Consider the following 13,638-nt stretch of genomic DNA (forward strand, 5'->3'; position numbering starts at 1 on the left):
CTGAGTGTTCTGTAAACAGGCGGTAGTCTGAACTCTGTACAAGGGCAAGACTTTACTGTCCTTCAAGTTTTTTGAGCCTGCCCTTTTTGTCTTCTGTTTATTATAAAAGATTATCTTACTTTGTAGAGGGGGTGCCAGCTTGTTGGTAAACCCTCTAATCAGCTGGTATCCGAATGAATTCAATAAAAAGGCTTCATGCTTCACTAGCATACAAGCCTTGAGTTCTTATTCTCTCCCGGAAGAAATCTTGAGGGGAAGGAATTTCATTAGAATTAGGAAATTCCCGTAACACTCCACCCCCAAAGTCTCCAGGTATTCCCCAACCTGGAGCTGGCAACCCTATCCTTCAGTGGCTAAGGGCCATGTTTGCTAAATGGGGCCTGCATGTTAAGAAGCAGTATGCCTTTGAATTCCGCCTTCTGGGGAACAGCAACAGAAAGAGACTTTTAGAGGCCTCTCTTGTGCCTCAGCTGTGAACTGTGACACTAGTTGATCAATATGGGAACCTGGATGCTTGACTAGATGGACCATTGGTCTAATCCATCAGGAATCTTCTTATGTTCTTAAGAAGTATCCCTCCCTCAAACTTAAGAGTTTTCAGAATTCAGTACACATTGGTGTTAAGGTTGGTAGCAAAATATTTGATGGTTAGTATCCCCGTGGTTAAACAGAAAAGCATGCTGGTGCATTGTACAAATTCTGTATGCTACTAAATACAAGGCTTTTTGTTTGTATGGTAAAATATAGTGTACATAAGTAACAGCTGATCAAGTTCATGTCCCCTTATTTAAAACAGTGGGATTTTTTTTGTTTGCATTTTTCGCAGTACCATCAATTCAGTGGTAAAAGATTTTCTAATGAGAAGTAACTAAAAGATACAATCTGATTTTACCTGTAGATTTTTCCGGGCTGTATGGCTGTGGTCTTGGCATTGTAGTACCTGACGTTTCGCCAGCAGCTGTGACTGGCATCCTCAAAGGTATAACACAGAAAGACACAGAGAGTACTCCATCTTTCTGTGCTATACCTCTGAGGATGCCAGTTACAGCTGCTGGCGAAACGTCAGGTCCTACAATGCCAAGACCACGGCCATACAGCCCGGAAACTCTACAACAACTAATGAACTCTGGCCGTGAAAGCCTTCGACAATATAAACAATCTGATTCTTTATTAATATGATGAGATGAGATGCTGGTTTTTCAAGGCCACTCTAGGATTTTGCTGCATGCACAAAAGCATACATATTCACTCAACAAAGACATATTTTACTATATATATTTAATTTAAAAAAAAACATTGCACACATTTAATAAGATACAAATAAGCCACTGTCAGCATTTTTAAAACAGGAACAAAAATGTTTTTAATGGCCTCTTGCTGCATTTATCAAGAACAGACAATAACATTGAATTTCTGAACATTCTAATATTGGTGTATAGTGACAACTTAACTTTGCAGGAGCATTGGCCCAAATGTTATACTTGTCTACTGGTACATACAATTTCGGTCAGCTATTTGACGATTCTGCAAGCTGAAGGACTGTGCAATCTTCACAATTTTCCTTTTTGCTTACATGAACGTAGTAGTGTGAGAGTACAATCCTAAACAGTGTTATGCCATTCCAAGCCCATTAACTCTAGCTGTGTTTACAATTGCACTCTCAGTCTACTACACCGTATTTAGATCAGACTCATGAATATCATAACTAACTGGGACCTGTTGACTTCATACCATTGCTGCACACACTGCAATGATAAAGCCTCCTCAGTGTATAGGGACTACTACTGTAATGAAAGAGAAGCCTTTCATCTGTTTCATGTTCCTTATACTTTGAAGTGCCAATATCTATAGAAAAAAAGGAGGTTTATTAAAAAAAACAGACACAAAAAACTCCAAAAGTGACAAAGCACCTGCTAGCCACAGTTCTGAAATACAAGATTTGTTTTTGAATAGCTTTTGGAAAGCTATAGGTCCTTAGTATACTAACACTGACATTTAAATTAGCTTCATTGTGTTTGGATCCTGCCAAAAATTACCACTGATGGAAGGACTGTGGCTTCTTCCCCACCCCTGCATCCCAAAGTGACCCCTGAAATGCTGCTGGTTCCCTCTAAAATAGTACAAGAGAGGAGCCAGAGGTCTGTACTGTCCATGGAAATGTTAGGTGGGATCCAATATTGTGTACTGTACTGTTCAGCAGAACCCAAGAACCTGAAACACATGAATGACCATTTTGTGAGATGAGAGAGGGAGGGAGGGAGAGCGCACGCATCAAATTGCAACTTGATCATAAGTAAATCTGTCCAGGATGGGAATCTGTCATAAGGCTAATTACGTCTGATAGATGCTGTGTGTCAAGAATGAGTTTGATGTACCATTTTAACTATTGTGTATTGTCAGATGTTACACTTATCTAATGGCACTAGGAACCATAATTGCATAACTAGCATGTTCGTGCAGCACAGACATTTCATGACATAAAGCTCTGAGAAAATCTGGAGGTTTCACTGTAGTTTTAATAAAATTTCCACTTCATAATACTATTTGACAGTGTGCATCTGTGTGGCTTTTTTGCAATCTTTCACCACACCATGTTGCTAATTCAAGATTATTATTTTTTTAAAAAAAAGACCCTGACAGTAAATCTATACAGTACAAATCAGGTGAAAAAGATCTTTAAGCTACTTAAGGAAATGATTAATTTTGTCATGAGATAAGTATATCTCTAAGCAGATAGGAATAATTTGAAGCAAAAATAAGTTGTATTAATAAGGTGAATTAAGTTCTACTGTGATGATCAAGAATTCTTTGTTACTGTCATTTTTGCCTTCTTTTTCAACTTGTGATATAAGAAGGGAATAACTTGTGCAGTCCTAATTTGATGCACATTCACTCAGAAGTAAATCTCACTTTGTTCAGTGGGGCTTATTCCTAACCAGGCAGCGTAAGTATCTAATTTCTAACCCTGAGTAACATTTGCTTGTGAATTCAAGTATAGCAGTCCTCAGTCATTTACTTCAGAATAGTCCTTAAAAGAACCTGGAAAAGGGGGTGGGGGCTTTGGATGTGTGCATGAATAAAGGCAGAGCTACCCGTTATGGACCCCAGAGGCCCCTATTAGATTATTGGATCTACCAAATTTCCTGGCAAATCTAGTACCGCTAGATTCTTAAGAGTGGAGCCACTACACGTTGCAAGAAAAACACAGGTTTCTTAATGAAATAAAATAAAATAAAGAAGTAGGGAGCACTTGTACAGAAGAATTGGTAGGTGAAAGGAGGTGCTATACCTTTCACACAGTGATTTTGGTGACTTCCTTTTGCAAGCCCCCCACCACTGCCACTGTAACTCATTTTCCCTCTTAAAATTGTAATTAAATCAAGCCGGTTTCAGTGAAGTGTTTTGCAGGCCAGAATTGGTAGGTGTTAGCCAGGTTAGCCACACACACCCCAACTCCTCAATCCTTTCCTTAAAACTCCTCTCCTTTATCTTGCAAAACTTCATTTTTAGGATCAAGTGTTTGCTTCTGACATAATGTCTCAGGATTTATGTAGTCTACCTGATGCTATGTAATTAGGCCCAGCTAAGCCCACTGACATAAATATACTTAAGTATGCCTAATTGCACAGGATTAGGCTGCAGAAGGGTTGATGGGGTCTAGGAGACAGACAATCGCTGAGAAATGAATCAGCCCAGTCTCTACTCCCAGCTGCAGCTTTCCAGCTGGGCTTCTAGCTATGCTGCACCCCGTCCTTTCCCTCCTTCCAGTAATCTGTACCATGGAGCTGAATTATTTGGAACGGACTATCATTTTCAGTTCCCTCCATTTATGTTATCGTTCTCTCTGTTTCTTCTGCAGTCTATAATTTTGAGTTCTGTTCCTCTATGCTCATTTTACTAAGCAAAGTAGACCTGTATTTGCCTTTAAGAATGACCATGTGATTTTTTGCAGGTTTCGGAGGTGTAATTGACTTAAACCCCTCCCCCCCATTTTCTTTGCAATCCACAAAGCATGCAATGTGTTTTTTAGCCACAAATCAATAGTGTAATCCTATGCAGATTTTTTTCTGGTCTAAACCCATTAACTTCAAGGGGCTTAGGCTGGAGTAACTCTGCATACAATTGTGTTGCTAGTTTGTTTGATCCCACTGTGTTAACACTGTATCGCCAAACAGACTTGCATTTTCAGAAATGGGGTACCAACTGCTCCACTGACCTTTGTGGGACTTTACTAGAATAATTGTCTTGAGGATAGTAGCCTTAAATTCAAAACAGAAAAAGATCTTAATACATATGCACAAAATATATTCTCCCTTGGCTGGAAAAAAGAGGCCTGTCCTGTTGAAGTCTCCTTGGAGGACATCTCTGTTAACATTCTTCTTCAGACATCTATAAAACAAGGCAAGTTAAATAGTTGTACAAATGAATATGAACTTGTCAAATATGAACTCGTTACTTTAATCCAAATAGCGTGTGCAAAACCAAATCATAATAAATATTTTAGAAAAATAATGCCAGCTCAGTGAACTATCAGAGGGCAACTTAGAAAGATGTTTTTTAAATATATGGAAAGAATTGTAGGAATATTTTAGTGACTTCTGGCCTTAAAGTGTTATAATTAAAGATCATGAGAACAATCTAGTAATCCATGTGTGCTGGTTCAACCTATCCATTAAGGTTCCTCACGTTGTTTTTCCTTCACTATTTTCCTGTACTGAATCTCCAAAATGTGTGTGTTTGTTTTTTCACTTTATATCAACCCGGGGTGGGGTGGGGTAGAAAAAGCATTTATTGGAGGGGTAATGCTCTGATGTATGTAACTGTGCTTTGGTAATTTGTTGGATCAGGGCCAGAATCAGTGTTCCCTCTAAGCTGAGTTAGTGTGAGCTAGCTCACAATTTTTTAGCCTCTGGCTCACACAGTTTTGTCTTAGCTCAGGAAGGAGGGCTCCAGAGCAAACTAATTTATGCAGTAGCCAAATTGCTTGCTCACAACTTTAATGCCGGTAGCTCACAAAGTAGGATTTTTGCTCACGAGACTCCACAGCTTAGAGGGAGCATTGGACAGAATTATTTATTTATTTATTATTACATGGCAGTTACACACAGGAAGCATATAATAATATAAAATACGTAACCAAGCTGATACAATGAGTATTCTAGCTCGCCTCCTTGTGGTGCACTCTGGATAACACTAGAGCTAGAACTTCTAACTGCCAGACAATCGTAGGATCTCCAGGCTACACTACACACATGGAAACAATCAGACTACTTGATGAGGGGTATAGGAGACTGCATCTGAATCTGCCAAATGAATATTGAGGGTATAAGCAAGTCTAAATGCCAATACTTGTCACAAATCTTATTGGCCAATAAAATAGATTTAGGGCCAGTGGTGACAAGTCAGCAGACTTTTGTGTGTGCTTAAGCAACTTTTTCCTATGTTTTTTGAATGAGTCATTGCCTCTCCTCCAGCCCAGTTCCAGATACCTGTTTGACTACCACGGGTAACCTGATCCTCATGGGCAGCTGCGTACAAGCAAGAGGATGTATGGAATGGGACAAAGGGTTATTACAGTTTTCTTTAAGACAACTCCTCTCTCATTTTCCCTTGCTTCCCTCTCGCTTACTAAGACTAGTCTTGTTTATTCATCCGCTAAGTTTAGTAGGTGAATAAAGCTTACAAAAGGAGTCCCCAAGCTTTTTGACCCTTTGGAATTTTGCCAAAGTCTGGTGGGCATAGTCACAAAATTGTTGCTGCAGAAGATGGACTCTCACACACACACATACTGAAAGTACAAGGAAGTAGAGGGGTAATTTAAACAATACATGGGGGAAGAGGATGAGAGACAAGGTAAAACTGACATCATGGTGGCAGCTGCTGCTGAATCATTGTTATTATAATTCACACAGTCAATCAGATCTTCAGTGGCTAATCAGAAGTCATGCAGGGCAAGAGCCCCACCCGGCCCCACCCACTCTCTAAAAACACTTGGGAATCACCAATAAAGGTGTTGTCATGCATTATGGTGCCCAAAGGCACCCCACTGGGGGCCCCTAACCTACAATATCCAGTCATTGCAAAGCCTACAGTTTGTGATAATTGAGACCTGCCTTATAGTGAGGAAGGAGGGGGAGCTCAGAAATTATCTCGGATCTCATGGGGGGAGAAGAATACACATAAGTGCAATGATCCCATCAGTTATAATGAAACCTTGAGGTGTTCAAACACCTGGGACAGGGTTTACTTTCTTTCCATACAGTTTTCCTTCAGAAAATATAACAGATCAGGGTAGTTTTCAACTGTAGAACAAGTTATTGATTCTTACCTCCAGAGAAAAATACACAGGTCTTTTTGCAGTCTTCTTCACTGTCAAAGCGATTCTCATTTCCATCACAGCCACCATACCAAAACTGAGCACAAGAATTGGCTTGCTTATCGTAATACCATTTTATTATGTATGTCCGGCATGGTCCTTGATCTAACTGTAATTTACATTGTGGAGTCTGGATCTTTTCTTTAAAAACAAAAATAAAAAAGAACTATTCTCAGCATAGTACTTCTGAAATAACTGTGAGAGTAAAGTTTCCTTTAAAAGAATAATTTTAATGTATCAGAAGTTAAATGTACTGAGCTGCTAGCAGAGAATTAGTAACAGACATATGCATCTAGTCTAAAGAAGTATTGTACAGAGAGATGTTTGATCAGCCGCAGAATCAATCCAGAGAGAGTTCTGATAGATTTGCTCGAGGGTATGCATTTACCCACCGGAAATGCCAACATTTTTCTTTGCAGAGAAAAGACCAGGAAGACGCTATGGCCGAGTTCAGACTGGCAATTTGAAGCGCTAGGGAGTTGTGGCAAAGAAGACCCAGAACAGACCTGGAATGGCTTGGTCATGGTATTCCCATTCACACTGCAGCGAATGAAGCGGGAGGATACCGTGAAGGAAGCACAAGGGAGCGTTTGCACTGTTGGCCCGCCCCTGGTGTGCTGTTAGCGGCTGTTTCTGCACTCTGCTGCATGCGCCCATGCGCATGGGCGCCTGCCGCAGAAACAGCCAGTGCCTATTATCAACAACTGCGGGTTATTCCCACATTAGCAGCGCTTGCATTCACACTCAGGGAACCGGAATCAACCTGCTCTACACACGGTTTGCTACCACTTTCACCTGGTACTTTTTCAACTCGGGAGGGAAGCGGCACAAGATGGCTTGAGTACAGCTGGGGGACGCCTGACAGATGTGCCTGTGTGAACCCGCCCCTTTAATCCGATACTGAAATGCTCCTGAAACATTTGGCTGCCGGGCCAAACTGCCAGTCTGAACTCGACCTATGTTATAGCGTCTCCCTGGTCTTTTCTCTGCTTCTTGTTGATACGTTTTACTAGCTAGGAGGTCTCTTTTTGTATCATCAACATTTTCCTTTGAGCAGTAGCCCTATCCTTTTCCCAGTACCAGATCCCAAACTGAAACTCTTCAGAACATCAAGAAAAGCTTATGATGGGGCACTGAATTTGCTTTTCGCACGGGTTCGGCAGCCATACTGTGTGTATAGAGCTAATCAAGTCCCAGGGAGAAAAGTGGACTATAAATAACATAGGGTTTCCCCATATGTATTATTTCCTTGCCTGTGTGCCCATACTGTGTTGGGGGGTTTTCTTTTCCACACATGTTTTGCTCTCTCTAGTGGTTGCTTCGATATTTTATCTCTGTATCTCCAGCTTCTTTATAAGCATAAAGTGTTCATAAATAAGCCGGAGACATAGCAATGAAATATCAAAGCAACCACTAGAGGGAGCAAAACACATGTGGAAAAGGAAAACCCCCCTACTCAATATGGGTACACAAGTGACAAAAATAAGACATGCAAAAAAGCCAATAAATAAATAAAATTGTAGATTGTGTCCACTGCCAACTAGGGGTGTGCAAACAAAAAAACAGGTATTTTTCGGGTTCTGGTATATTGAACCTGAAAAATATTGGTATTTCCCAATATTCCTGAATCGCAATACCGGTATGGTATTTGAATTTGATAAATATTTGGGGAAGCCAATTTTTTTTTTTGCTCCATTATACCCTATGGGGACCATTATAGTCAATGGCCCCCATAGGCTATAATCTGGGGCTCTGGGAGGGCTGTCAACCCTCCCAAGTTTAAAAAAGATAGAAAAATGGGGTCCAATTCTATGGGTCCCCAAAGGAATTTCCCCTATCCTCCATTGCTTTCATTGTAGGGGGAAAGGCATTTAAAGGGATTACAGTCCCTTTAAATGCCTTCTCCAAGCTGTGCAACTCTGCAGCAAGAGTCTGATGCCATTTAAAGGGCTTGCAGTCCCTTTAAACACCTTCCAGGTGAACTTGCCGTGGAATCGCATGGCTTGGAGAAGGCATTTATAGGGACCGTGATCCCTTTAAATGTCCTTTATGTTCAGCTTGCCCATTTCAGATAGCCAAAATGCAACCCCATTTGATAACTGACTTAAAAAATACCCAGAAAATACCAGTTAGGTATTTTGTGGTATTTTTTTTTTGGCTTGGGTAATGCCAAATGCACACCCCTACTGCCAACTAAAAGATGGAAGTTATGTAGCACTCCTTGGAGAAAGGGTGGGATAAAAAAAGAAACGGGCAGTTACTAGGGGCAGGTCCTTTTATGTGGTGGCACTCTTAACTGTGAAATGTCTCTGCAAGCATATTCACAATCACCAAAGACGATTCTGTTATCTCAAGCCCTTGGTGGGATGTGTTGTAGGTGTATTTTATTTATAGTTTTATCTACTATTTTACTTCTTCATTGTTTTTATCACAATATTTATAATCATTCTATATCTTTGTATTGATTCATATTTGTTTGTATGCTATTGATGATTAGCCTGTGGTAAGTAAAGATATTAAACAAATACACAAATGAATAAATGAGATTTCCTGAAGACAGTTATAACACATAAATACATGGATGGACTCACATTAAGTTACCAGATATAGTTTGGAATGGATAAGCTCTGTGAGCCATCTAATCATATGCAGCCATAGCCCATTGGAATTTTGTTTACATACTCTTAAATTTATATGCATATCAAAAGAAACGAATGTAAAACTTTGATTTGTGTAATGACCTGGCTTTGGCGTAGGTGCAATAGAAGAAGCTGGTGAATGAGAAGATGACTTTGCTTTTGCTGGTGGTATTGATGGCAGCGGTGGTAGTGGTGGTGGTGATGATGATGATGGTGGTGGTGGCAATGTTGATGTCACTACTGCAGGATATAATTTAAAAAGGAACAGTTTTTGGTTTTGATTGGGAAACATGGCATATTAGGAACCAGATGATGGCAATCTATTACCTTCAGTATTCCCTGGAGACAAGGATGGATTATTAAATCCAATATCATAGCCCTCTTGAAGTTTCTTGAATGATTCTTTTGCCTGAAACAAACATTACATTTTATTAATTCTAACATTTGGGTATCTAAGAACATTTATTTATCTCAAGAAAAAATGTCTTTATTGCATCTCATTTAGGGCCTAAATACACATTAGAAAGTCCTTAAGTCATGTCTAGGTCTGCCACAAGGACTTTCAATCAAGATATGTGAAATGCCCACTGGGAACTCGGTTAGTAGGAATGCAGGGGCCCATTTCTGAGTGGGACCATGGCACACAAGGAGAGGGTGTTTAAGTCTTCCTTCCTGTGCAATTTCCCTGAATTGAAATGGCCCAGGAGCATGCTATTTGTTCCCTTGGGGAAGCCTACATATACACCACCAGTACACATGAAGCTGCCAGTGGGGCAAATAGTACTCGTCCGAGTCATTTCAGGTCAGAAAAACGGTGCAAGGGAGAAGGCTTAAGCACCCTCTCCTCGAGGGCCATGGTTCACTCTGAATAGGGCTGCTGTGTGCCTGGGAATTGAATTCCCCGTGGGAAACTCACAATGCCTGCCTGCTTGAATGTCTTTTTGGCAGATCCAGATACAGCTCAAGGACTTTGTAATGTGTAGGTAAGTTCTCAGAAACCTTATATATTTTTGTCCAATTTACCTCCATTCTCAAAGATCCACTCATGGCTATATGTTCTGAGTTTAACAAAAAACTGAAAGGCTCAGAGTATAAAAATCAATTTAAGTATAGTTATCATGCAGCACTAACAAAGATGATTTCAGGCCTTAGAATGGGGTCCCTTTCCTGGTGCATGCCAAGTATTTTTAGAAAGTGGGTGGGGCTGTGGGGGGGCTGTTGCCCAGCAGGGCTTCCGCCTGGCCACAGGAGATCTGATTGGCTGTGCAGATTAAAATAATGTCATCTCAGCTGGGGCAGCTACCACAGTGTTGGCTTTATCTTCTCTCACACCACTTTCCCAGTGTGTTTATTAAATTACTCCTCTTCTCCCCTACACTTGTGTTCCCTATGTGTGTATGGTTCTGTCTCCTGTGGTAGCCATTTTGTAGTTACGCCTGCCCACCCTGTGTCAGAATTCCATAGGTGCCCAGAGACTCAGAAAGGTTGGGGACCCCTGCCTTAGATTAAAGGTAAAGGTAAAGGTTCCCTTGCTCGAAAGCCAGTCGAGTCCGACTCTAGGGTTGCGGTGCTCATCTCCGTTTCAAAGCCGAAGAGCCAGCGCTGTCCGAAGACGTTTCCGTGGTCATGTGGCCGGCATGACTAAACACCAAGGCGCACGGAATGCTGTTACCTTCCCACCAAAGTGGTACCTATTTATCTACTTGCAATTTCTTGCTTTCGAACTGCTAGGTTGGCAGGAGCTGGAACTAGAGATGGGAGCTCACTCCGTCATGCGGCACCCGGGTCTTGAACTGCTGAACTACTGACCTTCCACAGCCTGCAGTTCAGCGTCTTAACCACTTGAGCCACCGCAGCTTAGATTACAGTACCTTAGATTACAGTACTGTTAAATTAAAACTGATTGAAATTACTTTGGTCCTCAACTAACTTTGATCCTCAGAGAGTTTTGTTCTAGAGAGGCAACACAGAAATGGCCTAAATAAAATAAACAAATGGACAAAAGCCTGTGGTTAACCATTAAGATTCAAAATACCATGCCCCAGAGCAAGTATCCTAAACAGAGATATTAAAGACGACTCATTTACTGCAAGTAAAAGGAATTCAGAAAATATCCAGTGTCCAGTGTGTACCGGGATTAATGGCTGAGAAAGCTTTTCAAGATTTACGGAATTCTCTTTCATAGGTGTTTCATATCCCTTAGATGAAACTGACTGCCCAGTATTACTGCTAGTGTGTAACAAGTATTGGGAAGAATGAGAAACTATTGAGTGAATGGATGGTCCATTTATGCTTCCTCCATTTCCAATGCGGTTATATATTAAGGCACCATGTTCATCTTCACAAAACTGGTTTACAAGTTTGGATTCCAGAGCTTAAAAAAGAGAGGAAAAAACACATATTAAAATCTTATTTGGTGAAACGTACACATTTTGGTCAAAAAACGAGATTAAACATGTAATGGTGATCATGTTTCAATAAACATTAAAGAGTAACAGTTCCCCTGGTGTTTGGATAGCCTTGGAATGTTCTTTTTTTCACATCTGTTGCTCCAAAGTAACTATTTGTGTTTCTGTACCTATACCTGCAGAACAAGCATAATGGGTTGCATCTAACTAACTTTTCCACTGGAGAAAAGGGGAGGAGGGTGTCTTCTTTGACCAGCAAAAAAGCTATGCTGGAGGCCATGGAACCTGCATGGACAAAAGCTACGTGGGCACAGAGCTGTAATAAGGAAGGGAATTAGGTGACTTCATAAAAGCTGCAATATTCTTGTGTAGAATAGTTTATCAACTCTGTGTGCCCAGTAATTTTCTTTTATAACTTTGGGGTGGGGGTAGTTCATTTATTAATGAACTACATATTAGTGAACTAGGTTTTGCACTTTACCTCCATTATGTCTGGATGTTAGGCAAGCACAGAAAGGATATCCTTTACATAAGAACATAACATAAGAATAGTGGAAGAGTCCTGAAAGATTAGACCAATGGTCCATCTATGATTCGATGGAGACACCAAAAGAAAGGAACCCAGGACTAGCTAACCTGAACATGACGTACAACAAAGTTTGAGTCCAGGGGCACCTTTAAGACCAACAAAGTTTTATTCAAGGTATGAGCTTTCATGAATGGTCTTAAAGGTGCCACTGGACTCAAACTTTGTCCTGCTGCTTCAGACCAACATGGCTACCCGCCTGAATCTATCGGAACATGACCTGAGAGGCAGATGAGTCCTTTCTGAGCAAGGATTACATACCCACCTGGAAGAGTATTAAAGTCATCTATGAGATACATATGTTCTCTGTCAGGGTCCGATGCAATCAGATTCAGTTCACGCAAGAATTCAACTTGTGTTGGATCTGAAGTATTTACAATCCCAATTGCATACATTTCAATGTTGGCAGCATGTGCTTCTCGGACAGCAAAATCCAGTTTAACAGCTTCTCTCTTGTCTGCTTGGCCGTCTGTTAGGACTATAGCGACTTTCCTTACACCAGTTCGAGCCCCAAAAAATCCTTCCTGGGTTGCTTTTCGGATGGCGGTTCCCGTATAAGTGCCTTCTCCCATATATAACATTTTCCTGATAGCTTGTTTCACATCCTGTTGGGTGGTATATCTATTAAGTCCAAATTCAAGCCTAACTTCCAAACTGTAGAGGACAAGACCAATTCTGGTAGCATTTCTGCCCACAGTCACTCTGTCTACTAAAGCAGTGACAAAATCTTTTATTATTTCAAAGTTTTCTGGACCAACACTTTCAGAGCTGTCAATCACAAATACAAGCTCCATAGGTATCTCCTTGCATTTAATACCACAACCTGCATGAGAAAAAACAAACAAATCTTGAATATTACAGATTCTATTGAAGCTACACAGTCAGCCCATACAGTCTACCTTCCCTATATGTAATATATATACGCAACAAATTATTAATATGTCTAGGATTCAGAGATCAATCAGTGGAAAGTGCCAATGAATGTAGATTTCGCCTACAGTTCCCTCTCAGCAGTCTCTTTCAAGTGCCAAAAAGATGACTCCTGGGGTTGAGGGACTCATGTGGCTAAAGAACTATGCGGTTCAGTGGGGCCGCAGTGAGGAGGAGGAGGAAAGGATTGCAAAATCAGCCCCTTATCATCTACACTTGCAGAAGAAGGAGGAAAGGTGAAATTACCCCCCCCCTTCTGCACTATAACCCCTATTCCATGTGGCTGTCTGTCCACCTGGGCCATACAATGCCTGAAATCATATTTCTGGTGCTCCAATGGGACTGCAGTGGGAGGGTAAGACAAGTAAAATCCACACTCCTTCCACTGGCATATGGTACGATCCAAGCCAACAACCGTAAAAAATGGCCTGCTTTAAATGCCTTGCATTTTCAGCATAGGACAGGGGAGGAAAGTTTGAGGGAACAGACCCCAGTAAACTTTGAGGTGGTTGCAAATAGAGTCCTTACGACTGACAAAGATGTACAAATAATCTGTTGTGAATCTTTGATCCACAAGTGGAGAGATGCTCATTTTCTAAGGAAGGTCTCTAGGAACTTCTCATCTGTCTAACCTGACCCGCAATTATCTATCGGCCATAGTGTCTTTCTAGACTGACAGTCGGATCCAGGCATTTTTTT

The 13,638-nt window shown here is 40.9% G+C and overlaps 1 protein-coding gene across 1 annotated transcript in view; it reads right to left on the minus strand.

Annotated features, from left to right (window-relative positions):
• Nucleotides 1–4,185: 4,185 nt before the first annotated feature.
• Nucleotides 4,186–13,638, minus strand: part of LOC107119684 (collagen alpha-1(XXVIII) chain-like) — a gene marked incomplete at its 5' end in the record, with an annotated part of 68,490 nt that continues 59,037 nt past the window's right edge. Inside the window, 6 exons of the mRNA XM_015422243.1 lie at nt 4,186–4,259; nt 6,329–6,517; nt 9,100–9,255; nt 9,343–9,424; nt 11,148–11,389; nt 12,275–12,832. Coding sequence (XP_015277729.1) covers nt 4,186–4,259; nt 6,329–6,517; nt 9,100–9,255; nt 9,343–9,424; nt 11,148–11,389; nt 12,275–12,832 — 1,301 coding nt within the window. The remainder of the gene's footprint in view (nt 4,260–6,328; nt 6,518–9,099; nt 9,256–9,342; nt 9,425–11,147; nt 11,390–12,274; nt 12,833–13,638) is intronic.

The sequence above is a fragment of the Gekko japonicus genome, unplaced genomic scaffold (assembly GCF_001447785.1).
Source record: "Gekko japonicus isolate JY-2015 unplaced genomic scaffold, Gekko_japonicus_V1.1 scaffold469, whole genome shotgun sequence".
Taxonomy (NCBI): Eukaryota; Metazoa; Chordata; class Lepidosauria; order Squamata; family Gekkonidae; genus Gekko; species Gekko japonicus.